Raw genomic sequence first — 16926 nt, forward strand, 5'->3', positions numbered from 1 at the left:
ATAAAATTTAAAAAAGAAAATCTATTTCTGAACCACAGAAATAGAAAAAAGAATAGAATCTAAATAACAGCTACTAGATAGTTGAAGAAACATGAAAAATATAGCAAGCTGCAATTTGAAGAATAGCCACTAGATGGTAGTGATTACAAATAAATCTATGCTTATCAAAGCAAATACACTCAAACACTGGCCTACAACCTACCAGAAAAAATGTATCAGGAAATGAAGTCCAAAAATAATTTATAATTTTACTCTTATAATATTGGTGCAGTATTTGTGGAATAGGGAACATAAAAAAAATAAGTTATAAAGACATCATTTAGTAAAAATGTAGTAAAAGCAGGTAATTTACACTAAATACATATATTCATATTAATATACCACCACAGGCCAAAAATAAAGGCAACTAAGTGTGTAGGTCACCAAACATTTGCAACACTGTTTTATCATCAAAATGTTTCCACATCTAAAAAAGGGGGGGGGCTAAAAAGAAGACAGTAGGATTAAGTGAAATACAGAAATGGAGAAATATCACTAAGCTGAGTCATATAGATGGTATCAAATCACATTTTTATACCAAGAGACAGATATTTATACTACATATAGTACAATAAACTTAAATTTCCTTTTCCAATTAAGATTTTTAAAATACATAACCATTAAAGGAATTAATATTGACACTACTCTTTTTATAAACAAAATATGGGGGAAGCCTGTTATGAATAATAAAGGTTACCCGTTGAACTAAAACTAAGGAAAAAAACTAACATTTACTAGACTAATAGTACAAAACAGTAGTTATTTGTAGTCAAAGTGTTCATTTCCCTTCCATGGTACCTACCATCATATCTAACTACAAATTTTAACTGAAGACACAAGATTTAAATATTGCATATACATTAGCTGGTTGCCAAGCAGAACATAATTTACTAAATTTGAAGAGAAAAATGTAACTGCTTTCCCACTCACCGACCCACTTCTGAGTGGTTATCTACTTCTATTCTTCAGCAGATGAAACGAAAGAAGGAAAAGAAGCAAGAAACCATTTCAAAATGGAGGATTAGTGATTTCCCAGACTCAAAAGTAACTCAGCTCAAGGTATGTATTTTCTGTATTTTCTATTTTTAAAGTTGAACATGATACTTTAAATAAGTAAACTATTTCTTAGTTTTATTATCAAAATAAATTTTATACTTAAAATGAATTAAATCAGTATTCTATGAGAGCTTGATCATTTAACCAGGTTGAGGGCAGAAATTTACTATATTTAGTCTAATAAATATACTTATATGAATATTGGATTTCAAAAACTTAATTTTAGCAATTAAACAATTCAAGTGTCATAATATTATGTACTGAGTATACTATCTGCCAATCCCTGTGTTAGGAACTGAAATAATAGACTGTAACACAGTCTTCCCTCAAAGTATAAAGTCCACTTTATAAATTCAGGTATTTAAGAATTCTGCAACATGTTAAAAAAAATCATACTTAGGTTTTTGGTCTTCTAATTCCTTACCATTCCCCCAAACAAGATATATTTGCATTCTTTTGTGTCTCGAATCACACTGTTCCAGGTGCCCAGAATATTTCTTTTCCTAACCCTTATTCCTGCTTAAAGACACTCAAATGGAAGTCCTTTGCTCCAAAAGCAGAATTTATAGTTTCATTCTGCATGCTCCTACATCACTGCATGGACGCAGCATTTCTCATGCAAAAACATATTTAGCTTAAATATACTTATATAATTCTATATAGTCAGCATCTAGCATAATGACTGCAATACACCATTATAAGTATACTAAATACTAGGATTTTTATTGCATCATATGATCACATAGTTCAATATCAGGAACAATTTACATTTTAAACAAAGTAGTCACCCATTAACAATATCTGCCTTTCTTCACAATGCTACTTTAAATACACACATAGCTAGTATATGCAAAAAAACAATTTGGAAATGAAAAAACACTTACTGAAAAACGCCAGCATGAAAATCCCATCATTACCCACTCTGAGCTGGTCTGCATCACTAAAGTCATCTCTTTGTTGGCACTCTTCCTCCTGAATCTGTAAAACACATAACATTAGAACAGCTCACTAAAAAACTAATTACACCTTTATTATTTAATTATAAAGATAAGAATTTAAATAAAATCAGATATTCTCAATTTGTTGTATAGACAAATGAGACAATGAGTACAATGTCTGGCACACAGTAAGTACTCAAAAACCTTAGCAAGTATTAATTTTTCATGGGCACCCTTGAAAAGAGTAATTTTAAAAGAAAACACAAAAAAAGATAAAAAGTAAACATTAGATTAATGAAAATATATCAAGAAAGATGTGACTGACACATTTGCATTGAACAGTAAAGAGGAATTTTCATAATCAGTGGTGGAATCTAAATTGGTATGATCTCTATGGCTGGCAATTTGGAAATATTTATCAAAAATAAAAATGTACAATCCACAACTATATGGTCACTTAATCTTCGACAAAGTAGGAAAGAATATCCAGTGGGAAAAAGACAGTCTCTTTAACAAATGGTATTGGGAAAACTGGACAGCAACATGCAAAAGAATGAAACTGGATCACTTTCTTACACCACACACAAAAATAAATTCAAAATGGATTAAAGACCTATATGTGAGACAGGAAACCATTAAAATCCTAACACAGGAAGTAATCTCCTTAATATCAACCATAGCAACTTTTTACTATGTGTCTCCTGAGGCAAGGGAAACAAAAGCAAAAATAAATTACTGAGATTTCATCAAAATAAAAAGCTTCTGCACAGTGAAGCAAACAATCAAAAAACTAAAAGGCAACCTATGGAACAGGAAAAGATATTTGCAAATGACATATCTGATAAAGGGTTAGTATCCAAAACATATAAAGAACTTATAAAACTCATCATCCCAAAACTGAATAATGCAATTTAAAAATGGGCAGAGAATATGAATAGACAGTTTTTCAAAGAAGACATCCAGAGGGTCAACTGACACATGAAAAGATGCCCAACATCACTCATCATCAGGGAAATGCAAATGAAAACTACAATAGGGCGCCTGGGTGGCTCAGTCGTTAAGCGTCTGCCTTTGGCTCAGGTCATGATCCCAGGGTCCTGGGATCAAGTCCCACATCAGGCTCCCTGCTCTGCGGGAAGCCTGCTCCTCCCTCTCCCACTCCCCCTGCTTGGGTTCCTGCTCTCGCTATGTCTCTCTCTGTCAAATAAATAAAATCTTAAAAAAAAAAAGAAAAAGAAAACTACAATAAAATATCACCTCACACCTGTCAGAACGGCTAAAATCAACAACACAAGATCAACAGGTGCTAGCAAGGAACCCTCTTGCAATGTTCGTGGGAATGGAAACTGGTGCAGCCACTCTGGAAAACAGTATGGAAGAAGGTTCCTCAAAATGTTAAAAATAAAACTACCCTACAACCCAGTAACTGCACTACTAGGTATTTACGAAAAGAATACAACAATACTAATTCAAAAGGGATACATGCACCTCAATGTTTATAGCAGCATTATCTACAACAGCCAAATTATGGAAATAGCCCAAGTGTCCATCAATCAATGAATGGATAAAGAAGATGTGGTGTATCTCTACAGTGAAATATTACTCAGCCATAAAAAAGAATGAAATCTTGCCATTTGCAATGACGTGGATGAAGCTAGAGAGTATTATGCTAAGCAAATAAGTAAAAGACAAATACCATATGATTTCACTCATATGTGGAATTTAAGAAACAAAACAAACGATCATAGGGGGAAAAAAAGACGGGGGGGGCAAACCAAGAAACAGACTCTTAACTACAGAGAACAAACTGATGGTTACCAGAGGGGAAGGGGGTTAAAAAGATGATGGGGATTAAGAAGTGCACTTGTGAAGAGCACCAGGTTTTGTATATAAATGTTGAATTACTAAATAGTACACCTAAAACTAATACTACAGTGTATGTTAACTGGAATTTAAATAAAAACTTTGAAAAAAGAAAAAAAAATGTACATAGCCAACAATTCCAGCTCTTGAAATATATTGTACAAATATACAATATATTCCCACTTAAAAGAAATGATGTATTAAAGATAATTCACTGCAGCAATGTTTTTTGGGTTTATTTGTTTGCTTTTTTAGAGAGAGGGAGAGGGAGAGAATCTTAAGCAGGCTCCACACCTAGCACACAGCCCGACAGAGGACTTGATAGCACGACCCTGAGATCATGACCTGAGCCAAAATCAAGAGTCAGACACTTAACTGACTAAGCCACCCAGGTGCCCTGCAGCAATAATAATAATAAGAGCAAAATATTAGACACAATCTAAATGCCCATCAATAGTGGGCTCTCTAGTCAGGAGATAATTCTCCATGAGTCCTTCATGTTTCTTCTACACATCTTCTAGGTAGAGGCACTGGCTGCCCTTCTTCCTTATATTGCAGACAGCTTTGGAAGAGATAGTGTCTCTCCCCAGAGCAGAGATTAGTGACCAGTAGAAAATAATGCGTTCGGGGCGCCTGGGTGGCTCAGTCGGTTAAGCATCTGCCTTTGCTCAGGACATGATCCCAGGGTCCTGGATCAAGCCCTGCATCCTGGCTCCTTGCTCAGTGGGGAGCCTGCTTCTCCCTCTCCCTCTGCCCCTCCACCGTTCTTGCATGCATGCTCTCTCTCAAATTAATTAATTAAATCTTTAGAGAAAAAAGAAAATACTGGGTTCACTAAATCCAGGGTTCCACACTCTGTGTGGAAACATTACTTGGCCCTCTTTGTGTTTCTCAGTGGGAACTGAGGCTCAGGAGACTGGTCAAGAAAATGCTAATACATTCATGGTAGTCTCACTATGTACATTGCCAAAAGAAAAAGATTTTCAAAACCATGTTGCTCATTATTTGGGCAAAAAGATCCCTAAAACTCTGCAATCACATATCGTAAGCAACCCTCTTACAGAAAATACAGTGATTGGCAATAACTAAATATATATTAATAAAATTTTGTATAATTTCAAGTTAATTCAAGAAATAAACACTAAAGCCCAATGTGAGCCCCTCCAAACCACTGTCAACATGAGGGCAAGAATATAAATATTTCATACTCTTTTTTGAACATCAGTCCAGAGATTTTATCATATGACATCATTTTTAAGAAGACAGGAAACATATGCACAAAGATGTCTTTTACAACAACAACAATGGAAAACACAGACACATAATCACATCTGAAAATAACCCAACTGTTCACTAGGGAGGAAGAGCCACTAAATTATAATATATTGATTCCATGGAATTTCACTAAACCATTAAAAGAGAAACATTTATATAAAATGCTTAAAATTAAAAGATAATAGCTCTATAATAATTCCAACTACATTAATTTATAAATCCTAAAAGTGGTAAAAGACACCAAAATATTTTAAAATGAGAAGCTGTAAGAAAACAAGTGTGGTATTTTCTTCTTCCTAATTTCTTACATTGCTAATTTTTAAAAAGCTTTCATCAACTTAATAAACTGTAATCTATTAAATACCAAATATGTACCAGGTAATAGAAAGATGCTAGAAATGCAAACACAGAATCCTTATCCTGGAGTTGCTCACAATTTATAAAGTCCTAGTTTTTATGTCAAAAGACAAATTACTGACAAACTTTAAAACAAGGTACAGGGGCGCCTGGGTGGCTCAGTCAGTTGGGCTACCGACTCCTTGGTCTAGGCTCAGGTCATGATCTCAGGATCCTGGGATTGAGCCCCAAGTGGTGGGCTATGCGCTCAGAGCAGAGTCTGCTTGAAGATTCTCTCCCTCTGCCCCTCCCCCCACTCCAGCGCAAGCTCACACTAGCGCACACACTTTAATAAATAAATCTTTTCAAAAAAGGAGTTAGTTTCTATAAGTCCATTTAATCATCCCATAATTTACATGCAATCCTGCACATGAGAAATAGGAAATAGTAGAAAACAGTATTGTTTCCAAGTCTCCTGGCTACTACCTATATTCTCCCAATGAGCGTGGATTTAAGACGATGGACTCTGAGAAACAAACTGAGGGTTCTAGAGGGGAGGGGAGTGGGAGGATGGGTTAGCCTGGGATGGGTATTAAAGAGGGCACGTATTGAATGGAGCACCGGGTGTTATACGCAAACAATGAATCATGGAACACTACATCAAAAATAAATAAATAAATAAATAAATAAATAGGGGAAAAAAAGAAATAAGCTTTCACCTCACCCAGTTCAAATTCATTTATAACTGAATACATATTCAAATGCTAATCAGACCAGTTTTCTATCTGAATCAGGTATAGAAACCCATACTCAATCATCTTTTGTAGAAGAAAGGGTGCTGGAGCCCTGGGTTAGAAACTGATGAATTTAAGAGTCTTTACAAGGACCTAAGTAAGTCTCTTCTGTTTAATTATATTTTGCTTTATGAAATTTTCCACAATCTTCACAAACTGGAGTTACAATGATATCAGAAGCAGTTGAAAACAGAAAACTTTTCCTTATGAACATGTTCCAATTCAGACTGGGATCATATTACTTTCTAAAAACAAGACACTGGAAATGATGACAATGAAAGGTTGGAATAGAAAACACTTCAGAGTTTTCTCTCCAAAAGAGAGAAAATTTTTTTGCAGAGAGCAAGACAATGCTTGCTTCTTTCTCTTCAGAGTTAAGGACCTTTGTCATTTCCAAGGTCTCTAGGGAGACATTCCCTGAGGAAAGGAGTTATGCCCTTCTCGTTCACAGAGAGTGCATGCATGTATATAATGCATGTATAACCATGTACGTGCTAAGCAACCTAGAATTGATTTTGATAAACTCCACACTACAGATCTATGCTCCTTCTCTATGATTCTCTCCTCTAAGTATCAAAAATCCTTATTGACTGAGCTGTATTTTATGCCACTGTATTAACAAAGACTTACTTTCACCCTCTGAAGGAAATGGCATAAATAATAAATTTGAGGCTTACTGTCTTTACTTATGTGCCCAAAGCTATTTATGTTGACATTTAACTCTGTGTGTGTTGGAGTATGGGAGCGGGAACAAGCATGGAAAGGGATGGACTGATGAAAAAAATCCATCCAGGAAAAAACACTCACCTACCAGATAATCTATTTGTTGGGCTCTGGCCTGATGGCTGAAGAAGAATGCTGTACATAGAATCAGTTTTCTCTCCCTTTGTCCCTCACCTAATCCTAGCTTTCTGTGTAAAGTGATTTTTGGTGTCTTTTCTTAAACAACATGGGATGAACCTAGGAAGCTGAAATGATATCTCTAAAGTCTGAAGCAAGAAAAAAAGCCAACAAACTCTAGCCCTGCTTGCAGCCATACTAAAATGTAAATAACGGGGCGCCTGGGTGGCTCAGTCGGTTAAGTGTCTGCCTTCCACTTAGGTCATGATCTCAGGGTCCTGGGATCAACCCCCTGTCGGGCTCTGTGCTCAGCGGGGAGTCTGCTTCTCCCTCTCTTCCTCTGTGGTCTCTCGCTCTCACTCTCTCTCAAGTAAATAAATAAAATCTTTTAAAATAAATAAATAAAATGTAAATAACTTCCACCTTTTATCTGACTGTAGAATAGCATACATGCTTCTCGTTGATTCTTCACTCCTGAGACAGTCACTCCTTTTACCAGAACTAGAAGTAATGTACATGTATATCACTGACTCTTACTGAGACAGGAAGAGAAGACAGAAAGGACAGGTATCATTCAAAAATTCTAGGGTGGGATGTATAAAAGGGGACATACACACAAAGTGAATTGACAAACATAATTTAAAAACTTGTAACTTATTTCTCTGTGCTTTTTAACCTACACTGAGTTCATTCATGGAGTCACTAGACTGGCTCTGCTAATATATACAAATGAGTAGGGAAAAAGATAATTTATGATTATAATTATGGATCACAGAATCTAAACTATATGAGGAGGGAAAGAAGGACATCAACAGAGAAGAGGTCTATGGGGTGGAGTATCTAGAGTGAGGAAGTCAGGGGATGGGGGTGAAAGCACATGAGAGGAGAAAATCAAGACTTAGGAAATGTACTGGTAAAGACAAGGACCAGGAGTCCCACAAATTACGATGGGCTACACAGGAAAATTGGTAGAAACAGAAATAAATAGAAACAGAAACAGAAATGAGGAGGTAAAGGAATGGATAGGAGAGTGCCAATTTCACCAAAAAATGACGACCCACCTAAGAAGTAGTAGAGAAGATACTAAAAAACAGTCTATGTGCACAAACACTCTGAAACTCAGACCTATTTTTGACATTACTAAAAACGATATTCTCAAAAGAGAGCAACCAGCCTGCCTTACCCTCTGAGCTGTCTCTGCGGCTGCGGCTGCCATTGCGGCAGCCTTGGCCTTCTCAGCTTCATCGTACGTAGGAAGGGAGGTAGCGACGCTGTAGGGAGGTGGCACAAGATAAAACTCACTGTAAACTTCTGTATCTGAAGAAAGGGATTAAAAAAGGATAACCATTAAAACAAACTATTTAATAAAAGTTTTACAGCCAAAACCATAATTTAATAATTTACGACAGGCCACTAAAGACTGTTACTGCTTTTTGTAGTCCTATTTTATAAGCTATGTAACATATAAATTACTACTACAACCGTATATGTTAGTTTAGCCCCATATTTATTATAAAGGGAAAAGACTGATAAATATCACCTAAAGGCTGATATACAAAATAAAAATACCAAGAATGAAATTCTAAACATCTGTGTACAAGGGGAGTGAGAAACTCACCACATATGAGCATCCTCTGTACCTATGGCTATGCTCAACGAATTTAATTTTCTTGCTCATAATCTCACAGCCAAAAAGTAGAAATATCAGGAATAATAAACCTTACATAGTTCTAACCATTTAATATGCCACTTCTATATACATTAATCCTAGCAACTCTGAGGTTCAGAGAAGTAATTTGCCCAGTATTGCACAACCAGTAAGTAGCAGAACCCAGGGATTTCCTGATTCCCAGTATCTGCTCTGGTAACATGTGAGGTTCATTTTTCTACACATCAGTTTTAAGAAACTGCCCGAATCTCTTCAGCAAACTCAGTATTTCTCTTTGCTAAAAAAAAAAAAAACTGATGATTTTTAGCTCTTTTTTACTCTTGTCCCTCTCTTCCCATTTTTTTCCCATATCTACCTAGTTTTTTAGATTTTCTTTTTATGAAGAATTTCTCCCTCCCCAACTTTTAAACTATTTTTGAAATATGATCTCCAGAAATGTAACACAATAATAAGTGCAGAATGCTAATTAAAAAAAAAAAACCTGCATCACTTATCACCAACTTGAGCGGTACAAGTAAAATGATACATACAGGTCAATAAACTGATTAGACTTATGCTAGAATCATTGCCATGAAAAACAGGTAGGTTCTCTCAGTAGTCCATACTATAATGTTTGACATCAGTTCTGTGATTTCCTCATTTTACCTATAGTTTTTGTACATTTTCTCCATCAGAATTTCTTACATTTCCAACATGAAAATACATTTCACTCTAACAATATTTTTCCTATTGTATTTTAACGGATATTGACTTTAAAATAAGCTTTTTTAATGCTGTCAATAAGACCTAAGTATCTGAAGCTGGGCAATTTTTAATCCAATGCTAGTAGCAGTGTAGTACTGAACATTATCCACCAAAAAGGCACAGGAGTCATAAATTCTTAGAAATGACTTATTATTCAGATGAAAAACACGACACAGAGTCAAGTAAATAGATTTCCTTAGGTCTGAAGACTAGAATAGAAGAAAAATTTAAGTGAAAGCAATGGTTATGAATTTTAAGGCACTAACATTAAAATTAGAAATTTAAAAACTGGAACAATGACATACATTATCCAAGAAGAGAGATCTTTTACATTAACAACAGATATGTGAGTTTTCGAAAAGTTCTAACTCCCACGACAGACAAAAATATCTTATCCGATAACAGATGAAAGTTGGGAAGGAGCACTATTTTGCTACTGCTTTAATTTTCACTGGTTAATTTTACTTATTTTCTGTCTACCCTTTAAGGCAGCGGTTCTCAACCAGAAAATGTAACGTCTGAGGAGCTCCAGTCCCAGCTCCGTAAGCTGTGTGACCTCAAGCAAACCACTTAAGCACTTTATGAAGCTCTACTTTCTCATCCATAAAACTGACCCAGCAAGTCTATTACTTGCTATTATATGACAGAATTTAAGAGTATTCAAGAGGACTCTGTAAACTGTAAGGCATTATACAAATGTCAACTATTATTATTGATGCTAGATCTATAAAACCAGTAAGAAAGTGACCTACTGAAAAACATAATCATAGAAAACTGGTACTGCCAATGCTTCAAATACAACACTAAGAGGCTGAAGAAAAATAATATCAATGGTTTTCATTAAAGAGACACAAACTCCTAGAACTACTTAGTTCTTGTGCTCAATTACAGTCATTTTAGTACAGATGTAAAAATAAAAATTTGAAACCAGGAGTCACATAGATTATAAGAATAACTGAACACCTAGGTAGCAGGCTCCACTTGTCTTACAACTGAAAATTATCTAACCTTTCAAAATGGCAATGCTCCATTATGAAAACTATTCTAGGGGTACCTGGGTGGCTCAGATGGTTAAGCATTTGCCTTCAGCTCGGTCATGATCTCCAGGTCCTGAACTCCAGGTCCTGGGATCAAGCCCCATGTCAGGCTCCCAGCTCAGCAGGGAGTCTGCTTCTCCCCCTCCCTCTGTCTCTCCCTCTGCTTGTGCTCTCTCTCTCAAATGCATAAATAAAATCTTTAAATAAAAAAAAACTATTCTAAAGCACAGAAAAATGAGAAGCTTCCTAATTCATGCTTTGTTGTTTCCACAAAATTTATACTAAAACCATAAGGATAGTACATAAAGATCCCACTAATAAAACTATAAAACTTCTAAAAAAAAAAAAAAAATTAACAAATCTAAATCCAGAAGAGATTAGAACACAGTGACAATTTATTCTAGGAATACAGAAGCTGATTGGCTTAGCACTGGGCGTTATACGCTAACAATGAATCATGGAACACTACATCAAAAACTAATGATGGAATGTATGGTGATTAACATAACATAATAAAATTTAAAAAAAGGAAAAAAAAGAAATCTATTAATAACATATTTAATTACATCAAAAATTACAGGAGAAAAAACATGTAATTTTGTGATAAGGTCCCAAAAAGATGACTTCAAGGTTTCTGGCCTCCTGGAGCCATTTACTGAAATGAAGAGTGACAAAGGAAAAGGTCTGGTGATGGGGGAAAAGGCAGTAGACAGCTGTGATGGTGCTGAAACTTAACTCTATTCTTTGAAACTCTTCCTATCAAGAGGAGGAGACTAATTCCTCAATTGTCCTGAATGAAGACTAAACTTAGTGATTCACTTCTAACAAACCAAATGTGGCAGATGTGACACTGTGTGATTTCTGAAGCAGTGCAATAACAGGTGATATAGCTTCTATCTGGCTTTCAGAATGCTTGTTTTTGGAACCCAGCCTCCATTCAGTGAGGAAGCACAGGCCACAATAAGAGGCCACATACAGGTGTTCTGGCCAACAGTCCCAGCTGAGGCCCTAGTTGAAGCCTGCATCAGCTGCCAAATATGTTAATAAGGAAGCCGTCAAGGTGACTCGAGCTCCAGATCACCAGAAGACGATAACCACATGAGATCCTGGGAGAAAAGTGCATAATTGAGTCTAGCCTACCGCAAAAACCATAAGAACTAATAACAATGTTTGCTATTGTACTCCATTTGGCTTGTTACACAGCAGTGGCAATGGTGGCCACAACAAAAAATTACAATTTCAATCTTAGCATTCCATCATTCAAACACAAGCATCAGCAAAACAACTAATTTTCTTTCTTCAAGACTATCATCAAATAGATTTTTTTTTTTTTTAAATCTAGGGTAGCAAATTCACTGAACTATATTCTGGAAACTTATAGAATAACGAAGAAAATTTAGCCCATAATAAATTTTAGCAAGCACTAATCCAGCTATTTAATCCAAAGACAAATAAAACTACTATAAATCAATATAAAAACTGTCAAACAGTCCGTCAAACTGGGCACTAAAAAAGCATATTGATCAAATAAACATTATATGCAAATAAAAGGAGTAAGCATTTGCTAATTTATTAGTGAGAACACCTTCATAAAGAAAATGATTTTCAGTAACTGCATAATATTGTAAATGAAAATAGTAAATGGTTTGGTCTTTTTACACAACCCATATGGTCTAGATAAAATCTGTAGAGGCAGAAATGGTAACCAGAGAAAGCTGGCAAGGGTTTAAGAGAATAATGATACTAATTACAGAATAACAAATAAAGATGAAATACTCTAGTGAAGAGTTTTTTAATATTAAAACATTTTTTATAACAGATTTAAAAAATGTTTCAAAATGAATATATAAAATATTTAGAGGTTATTTATAATAGTACAGAAAAACATATTTTAAATGTTTTTTTTAATTATATAATGATTAACTTCAAGAAACAAGTGCTGGTGAGGATGTGGAGAAAAAGGAACCCTCATGCACTGCTGGTGGGAATGCAAACTAGTGCAGCCACTCTGGAAAACAATATGGAGGTTAAAAAAATTAAAAATAGAACTACCCTGGGGTGCCTGGGTGGCTCAGTCTATTAAGCACCTGCCTTTGGCTCAGGTCACGATCCCAGGTTCTTGGGATCGAGCCCCGCATCAGGCTCCCTGCTCAGTGGGGAATCTGCTTCTCCCTCTACCTCTGCTGCTTCCTCTGCTTGTACTCTCTCTCTCTCTCTTTCAAATAAATAAATAAAATCTTAAAAAAAAAAAATAGAACTACCCAATCCAGTAATCACACTGCTGGGTATTTACCCAAAGAATATGAAAACATTAATTCAAAAGGATATATACACCCCTGTGTTTATTATAACATTATTTACAATAGCCAAATTATGGAAGCAGCCCTAGTGTCCATCGATAGATGAGTGGATAAAGAAGATACAATACACACACACACACACACACACACACACAAATGGAATATTACTCAGCTTTTTAAAAAAGAATGAAATCTTGCCATTTGCAACAAGATGGGTGGAGCTAGACTGTACAATGTTAAGCAAAATAAGTTGGCCAGAGAAAGACAAGATACAAGAGAATTTCACTCATATGTGGAATTTAAGAAACAAAACAAAGGAAAGAAAACACAGAGACAAAAAAAACAGATTAACCATAGAGAACAAACAGATGGTTAGCAGACGGGATGTGAGTAGAGGGATGAATGAAATAGGAAGGGGATGAAGAGTACACTTATTATGATGAGCACTGAGTAAAATACAGAACTTTTAAATCACTGTATTGTAGGGGCGCCTGGGTGGCTCAGTTGGTTAAGCGACTGCCTTCGGCTCAGGTCATGATCCTGGAGTCCCTGGATCGAGTCCCGCATCGGGCTCCCTGCTCGGCAGGGAGTCTGCTTCTCCCTCTGACCCTCCCCGCTCTCATGTGCTCTCTCTCATTCTCTCTCTCAAATAAATAAATAAAATCTTTAAAAAAAAAAAAAAAAAAATCACTATATTGTATACCTGAAACTAATACAACACTGTATGATAACTATATATACTGGAATAAAAGTAAAAACTAAAAAATAAATTATATGATGATTAACTTAGCAGTACTGGGAAAATATAAATTGTGACCAGAGAAATAGATAAGGGTAATTCTTTAGAATGACCTGAGAGGATAAAATGAATAATAGGAAGCAGGAAACACTGCCTTGTGTCCAGGAATTATTACCATGTATATATGGTTATATTATGTAGACTCTTCACCTCCGTTCACACATAGCACATTCCCACTCACACTCAGCATTAGTAACACCTTGCTTTATAGCTATGTAGGTAGATATACACAAACACAAATATATACGTATATATAGATATATATACCACATAGGCATATATCTATAGATAAATGTATATCTATATATACACATAAATTCGTATACATATACACACATTTATTTATTTCTTCCAAAAGGAATATGCCACTCCACTGGAAACAGATTCTAGTAAGCATAAGAAAGTTTACACTTTTAATTTTTTTGAAAACAATAGGAGACTAGTAATATATGAGTAAATATTTTATAAACTATCCTTTGGAAAACCTTTTTGTAACAAAAATCATAAAACCAGGAAGCCTTTAAGAGACTCTATAATTAAATAAAACCATACTGGTTTAAAAAAAAAAAAAACTTGAGTCACTAAAAATATTACTAGTTATTTCATACTAAAAATAATACCTGAAGTTGTAGGTACTTCCACAGTAATACTACTATAAGGTGGAGGAGAAGAGTCCGTTTCAAGTACCGATGCTGAAGGAGCAGTCTGAACGCTCTGCGGTGCTGGGTTTGAAGTTGATGGTTGCTCTACAGCAGATGACTCTGAATTATCTTCTTCATTGTGAAGCTAAGAGAACAACAAAAAAGAAATATTAATGTCATTCTGATTATTATTTTTAAAATTTTTAAGCAAATTTTTAAAGATTATTTCAGGCAAAGAATCACCTTTTAGTTAAAAACAAAGTAAAATAACATTTAAAAAGATGCACAAAATTTGTAAGAGACTGAAGCAGTCATTAAGAAATTCAGATTTGGTAGTTTCTTTACAATAAAAAATGAAGTTCAAATTAAGAATTTATAAAGAAAAACATCATGACTATAAATAGATTCAAATTCATTCAATCCTACAGTAAATACTGACTACCATGTATTACTCACTGTGTACTACAAAGAAAAGCATCTAATAATTAAACCACAATACCATTTCTATTACACTAGTATCTAGAATAATTGAAAATGTAACCTGAATTAATAAAATGAAATAATAATAAACATTCCAAAAATGTAGAATACTCTAAGGAGGTTTTCTCAAGTCCAAAATTTTGGAGTTACTTATAAAGCAAGATGAATCAATGTGTATATAAAATCCTGGAAGATGTTCTTCAACACAACAAATTTATTGAAAGCTCAGGAAGTGCAAGATAATAGGTCGGATCTGCAATCATTTAACTCATTTAATCCTCACAAAAAATCTATAAAATAGAGAATGCTATCCCCATTTGACAGATAAAATGGAGGGGGGGGGGACAACCTTGAAAGTGTAGACACCTAAAGTAACTTGCCAGACATCAAAACAGCTAGGAAGGGTCAGACCAAGAATCAAACCTAAGTGGCAGGGCTATATAGACTTCCTACTTCATTTATAAGTAATCTTTTAAATGCTCATTTGTTAGGAGGTGATAATAACTACATGTAGGCAAGCTAACTGTAGGTCAACCAAAAGCATCAATACTCTAAAAAGTGACTCATCAAAAAGGTACTTAGATATATTTGGAGAAGAGTTATTAAATTTTTTAAGACATTTTTAAATCCACTAGAATCTTGGTTTGAAGAAACACTACAGGCCTTCAACATTATTCAATTTTCACATCTTAATTATTCTTGTACTTTAAGAAAGTCAATGTTAAAAATAATCCCCCAAATAAATTTTGTCACAGAGCAAATCTGTACACACACAAATCTGAGTTTTGTGATGTAGTGGGAAAAAAAAAAAGAGCATGCAAATTCTTGCTCCGCCTTTTAGGAGCTTTGATAAACCCCTGTGCCTCAGTGTCTCTAAGTATAAGTTCTAAATGCAGCCAAAATCCTCACAGAATTGTAAAATGATATTTGGAAAGCATCTAGCATTAACACCTAGCACACAGAAAGCATTTAATAAATACTAGTTTCCTCCTTCTTCCCCTTTAGTTTAATAGACTTAATTTCGTGGCCTGAAATAATTTGGTGCTATCAGTCCAATAAGTGGTCATTCATTTGCCTCTAAAAACATGCAAAGTAAAATTTACTTCACTGCTGTTTGCATGTGTCTTGGTAAGTGATCACCCTAGCACAATACTTCTGTGAGTTCATAAATTATATTTTATCAGAACTGGCATAAACATACCTAAAATCATTTCTCAAGTTAGTAAGACAGGGTTTTTTCCCATAGCACCAAGGTTTAGGTAATAAAATTCACTCACAGAAACTGAATTTTAAGGTTAAACAATCATAAAGTGAATTTTCTATGAGCTTTGTATTTACCTGCAGCAGTTTTCTAAGTTGGCACTACATGACCACCCTCCTGACTAGCTACACTCTGCCTCAGCATCACCAAGCATCTTCCATGTTTCATGTAACAAAGTACCCAGGAGAATTCCTAACTTAGTCATCTTTGATCATACTTCAAAGAGCAAAAATGTTAGATGAGCAAGTTAAGGCAAATAAAAGTAAAGTATAGATATATACTTAGCATTATCAACTAAACAATTAACAGTGATGGTATCAAAAAAAGGAAACCACTGTTCCATCTCTTACCCTTAATGCTGCAAATGTGGATGAACTGTACTAAAGAAAAAGATCCTGTATGACAAAATAGCTCTCCCCTGGTTCCTCACAAGAAATACTCTCTACCATATCAAATACATAAATGTGCTCCCCAGAATGACCAACTCATTTTTAAAACCTTCAAAATGTATTCAGGGGCGCCTGGGTGGCTCAGTCGGTTAAGTGGCTGACTCTTGATTTCAGCTCAGGTTATGATCTTGGGGTCCTGGGATCGAGCTTTCCCCCGCCCCAATTGGGCTCAGCAGGGAGTCTGCTTGAGGATTCTCTCTCTTCCTCTGCACCCTCCCCTTGCTTGCAAGCTCCCTTTCTCTCTAAAATAAATAAATCTTTAAAAAAAAATGTATTCAAATAACTGCAATAAAAAGAGTAATTACAGAGGGGCACCTGGGTGGCTCAGTCAGTTAAGCGTCTGCCTTCAGCTCAGGTCGTGATCCTGGGTTCCTGGGATCAAGCCCTGCTACGGGCTCCCTGCTC

The 16926-nt window shown here is 35.3% G+C and overlaps 1 protein-coding gene and 1 long non-coding RNA gene across 4 annotated transcripts in view; one reads left to right on the top strand and one right to left on the bottom strand.

Moving 5' to 3' along the window:
- Positions 1-16926, top strand: part of LOC144381563 (uncharacterized) — a 625721-nt gene that overhangs the window by 276718 nt on the left and 332077 nt on the right. The window lies entirely within an intron of this gene.
- Positions 1-16926, bottom strand: part of NDFIP2 (Nedd4 family interacting protein 2) — a 67603-nt gene that overhangs the window by 19777 nt on the left and 30900 nt on the right. Inside the window, exons 2-4 of the mRNA XM_078070202.1 lie at positions 14311-14476; positions 8325-8458; positions 1980-2073 (exon numbers count right to left, since the gene is read on the bottom strand). Of these exons, the coding sequence (XP_077926328.1) occupies positions 1980-2073; positions 8325-8458; positions 14311-14476 (394 nt within the window). The remainder of the gene's footprint in view (positions 1-1979; positions 2074-8324; positions 8459-14310; positions 14477-16926) is intronic.

This window comes from Halichoerus grypus, chromosome 4 (assembly GCF_964656455.1).
Source record: "Halichoerus grypus chromosome 4, mHalGry1.hap1.1, whole genome shotgun sequence".
Taxonomy (NCBI): Eukaryota; Metazoa; Chordata; class Mammalia; order Carnivora; family Phocidae; genus Halichoerus; species Halichoerus grypus.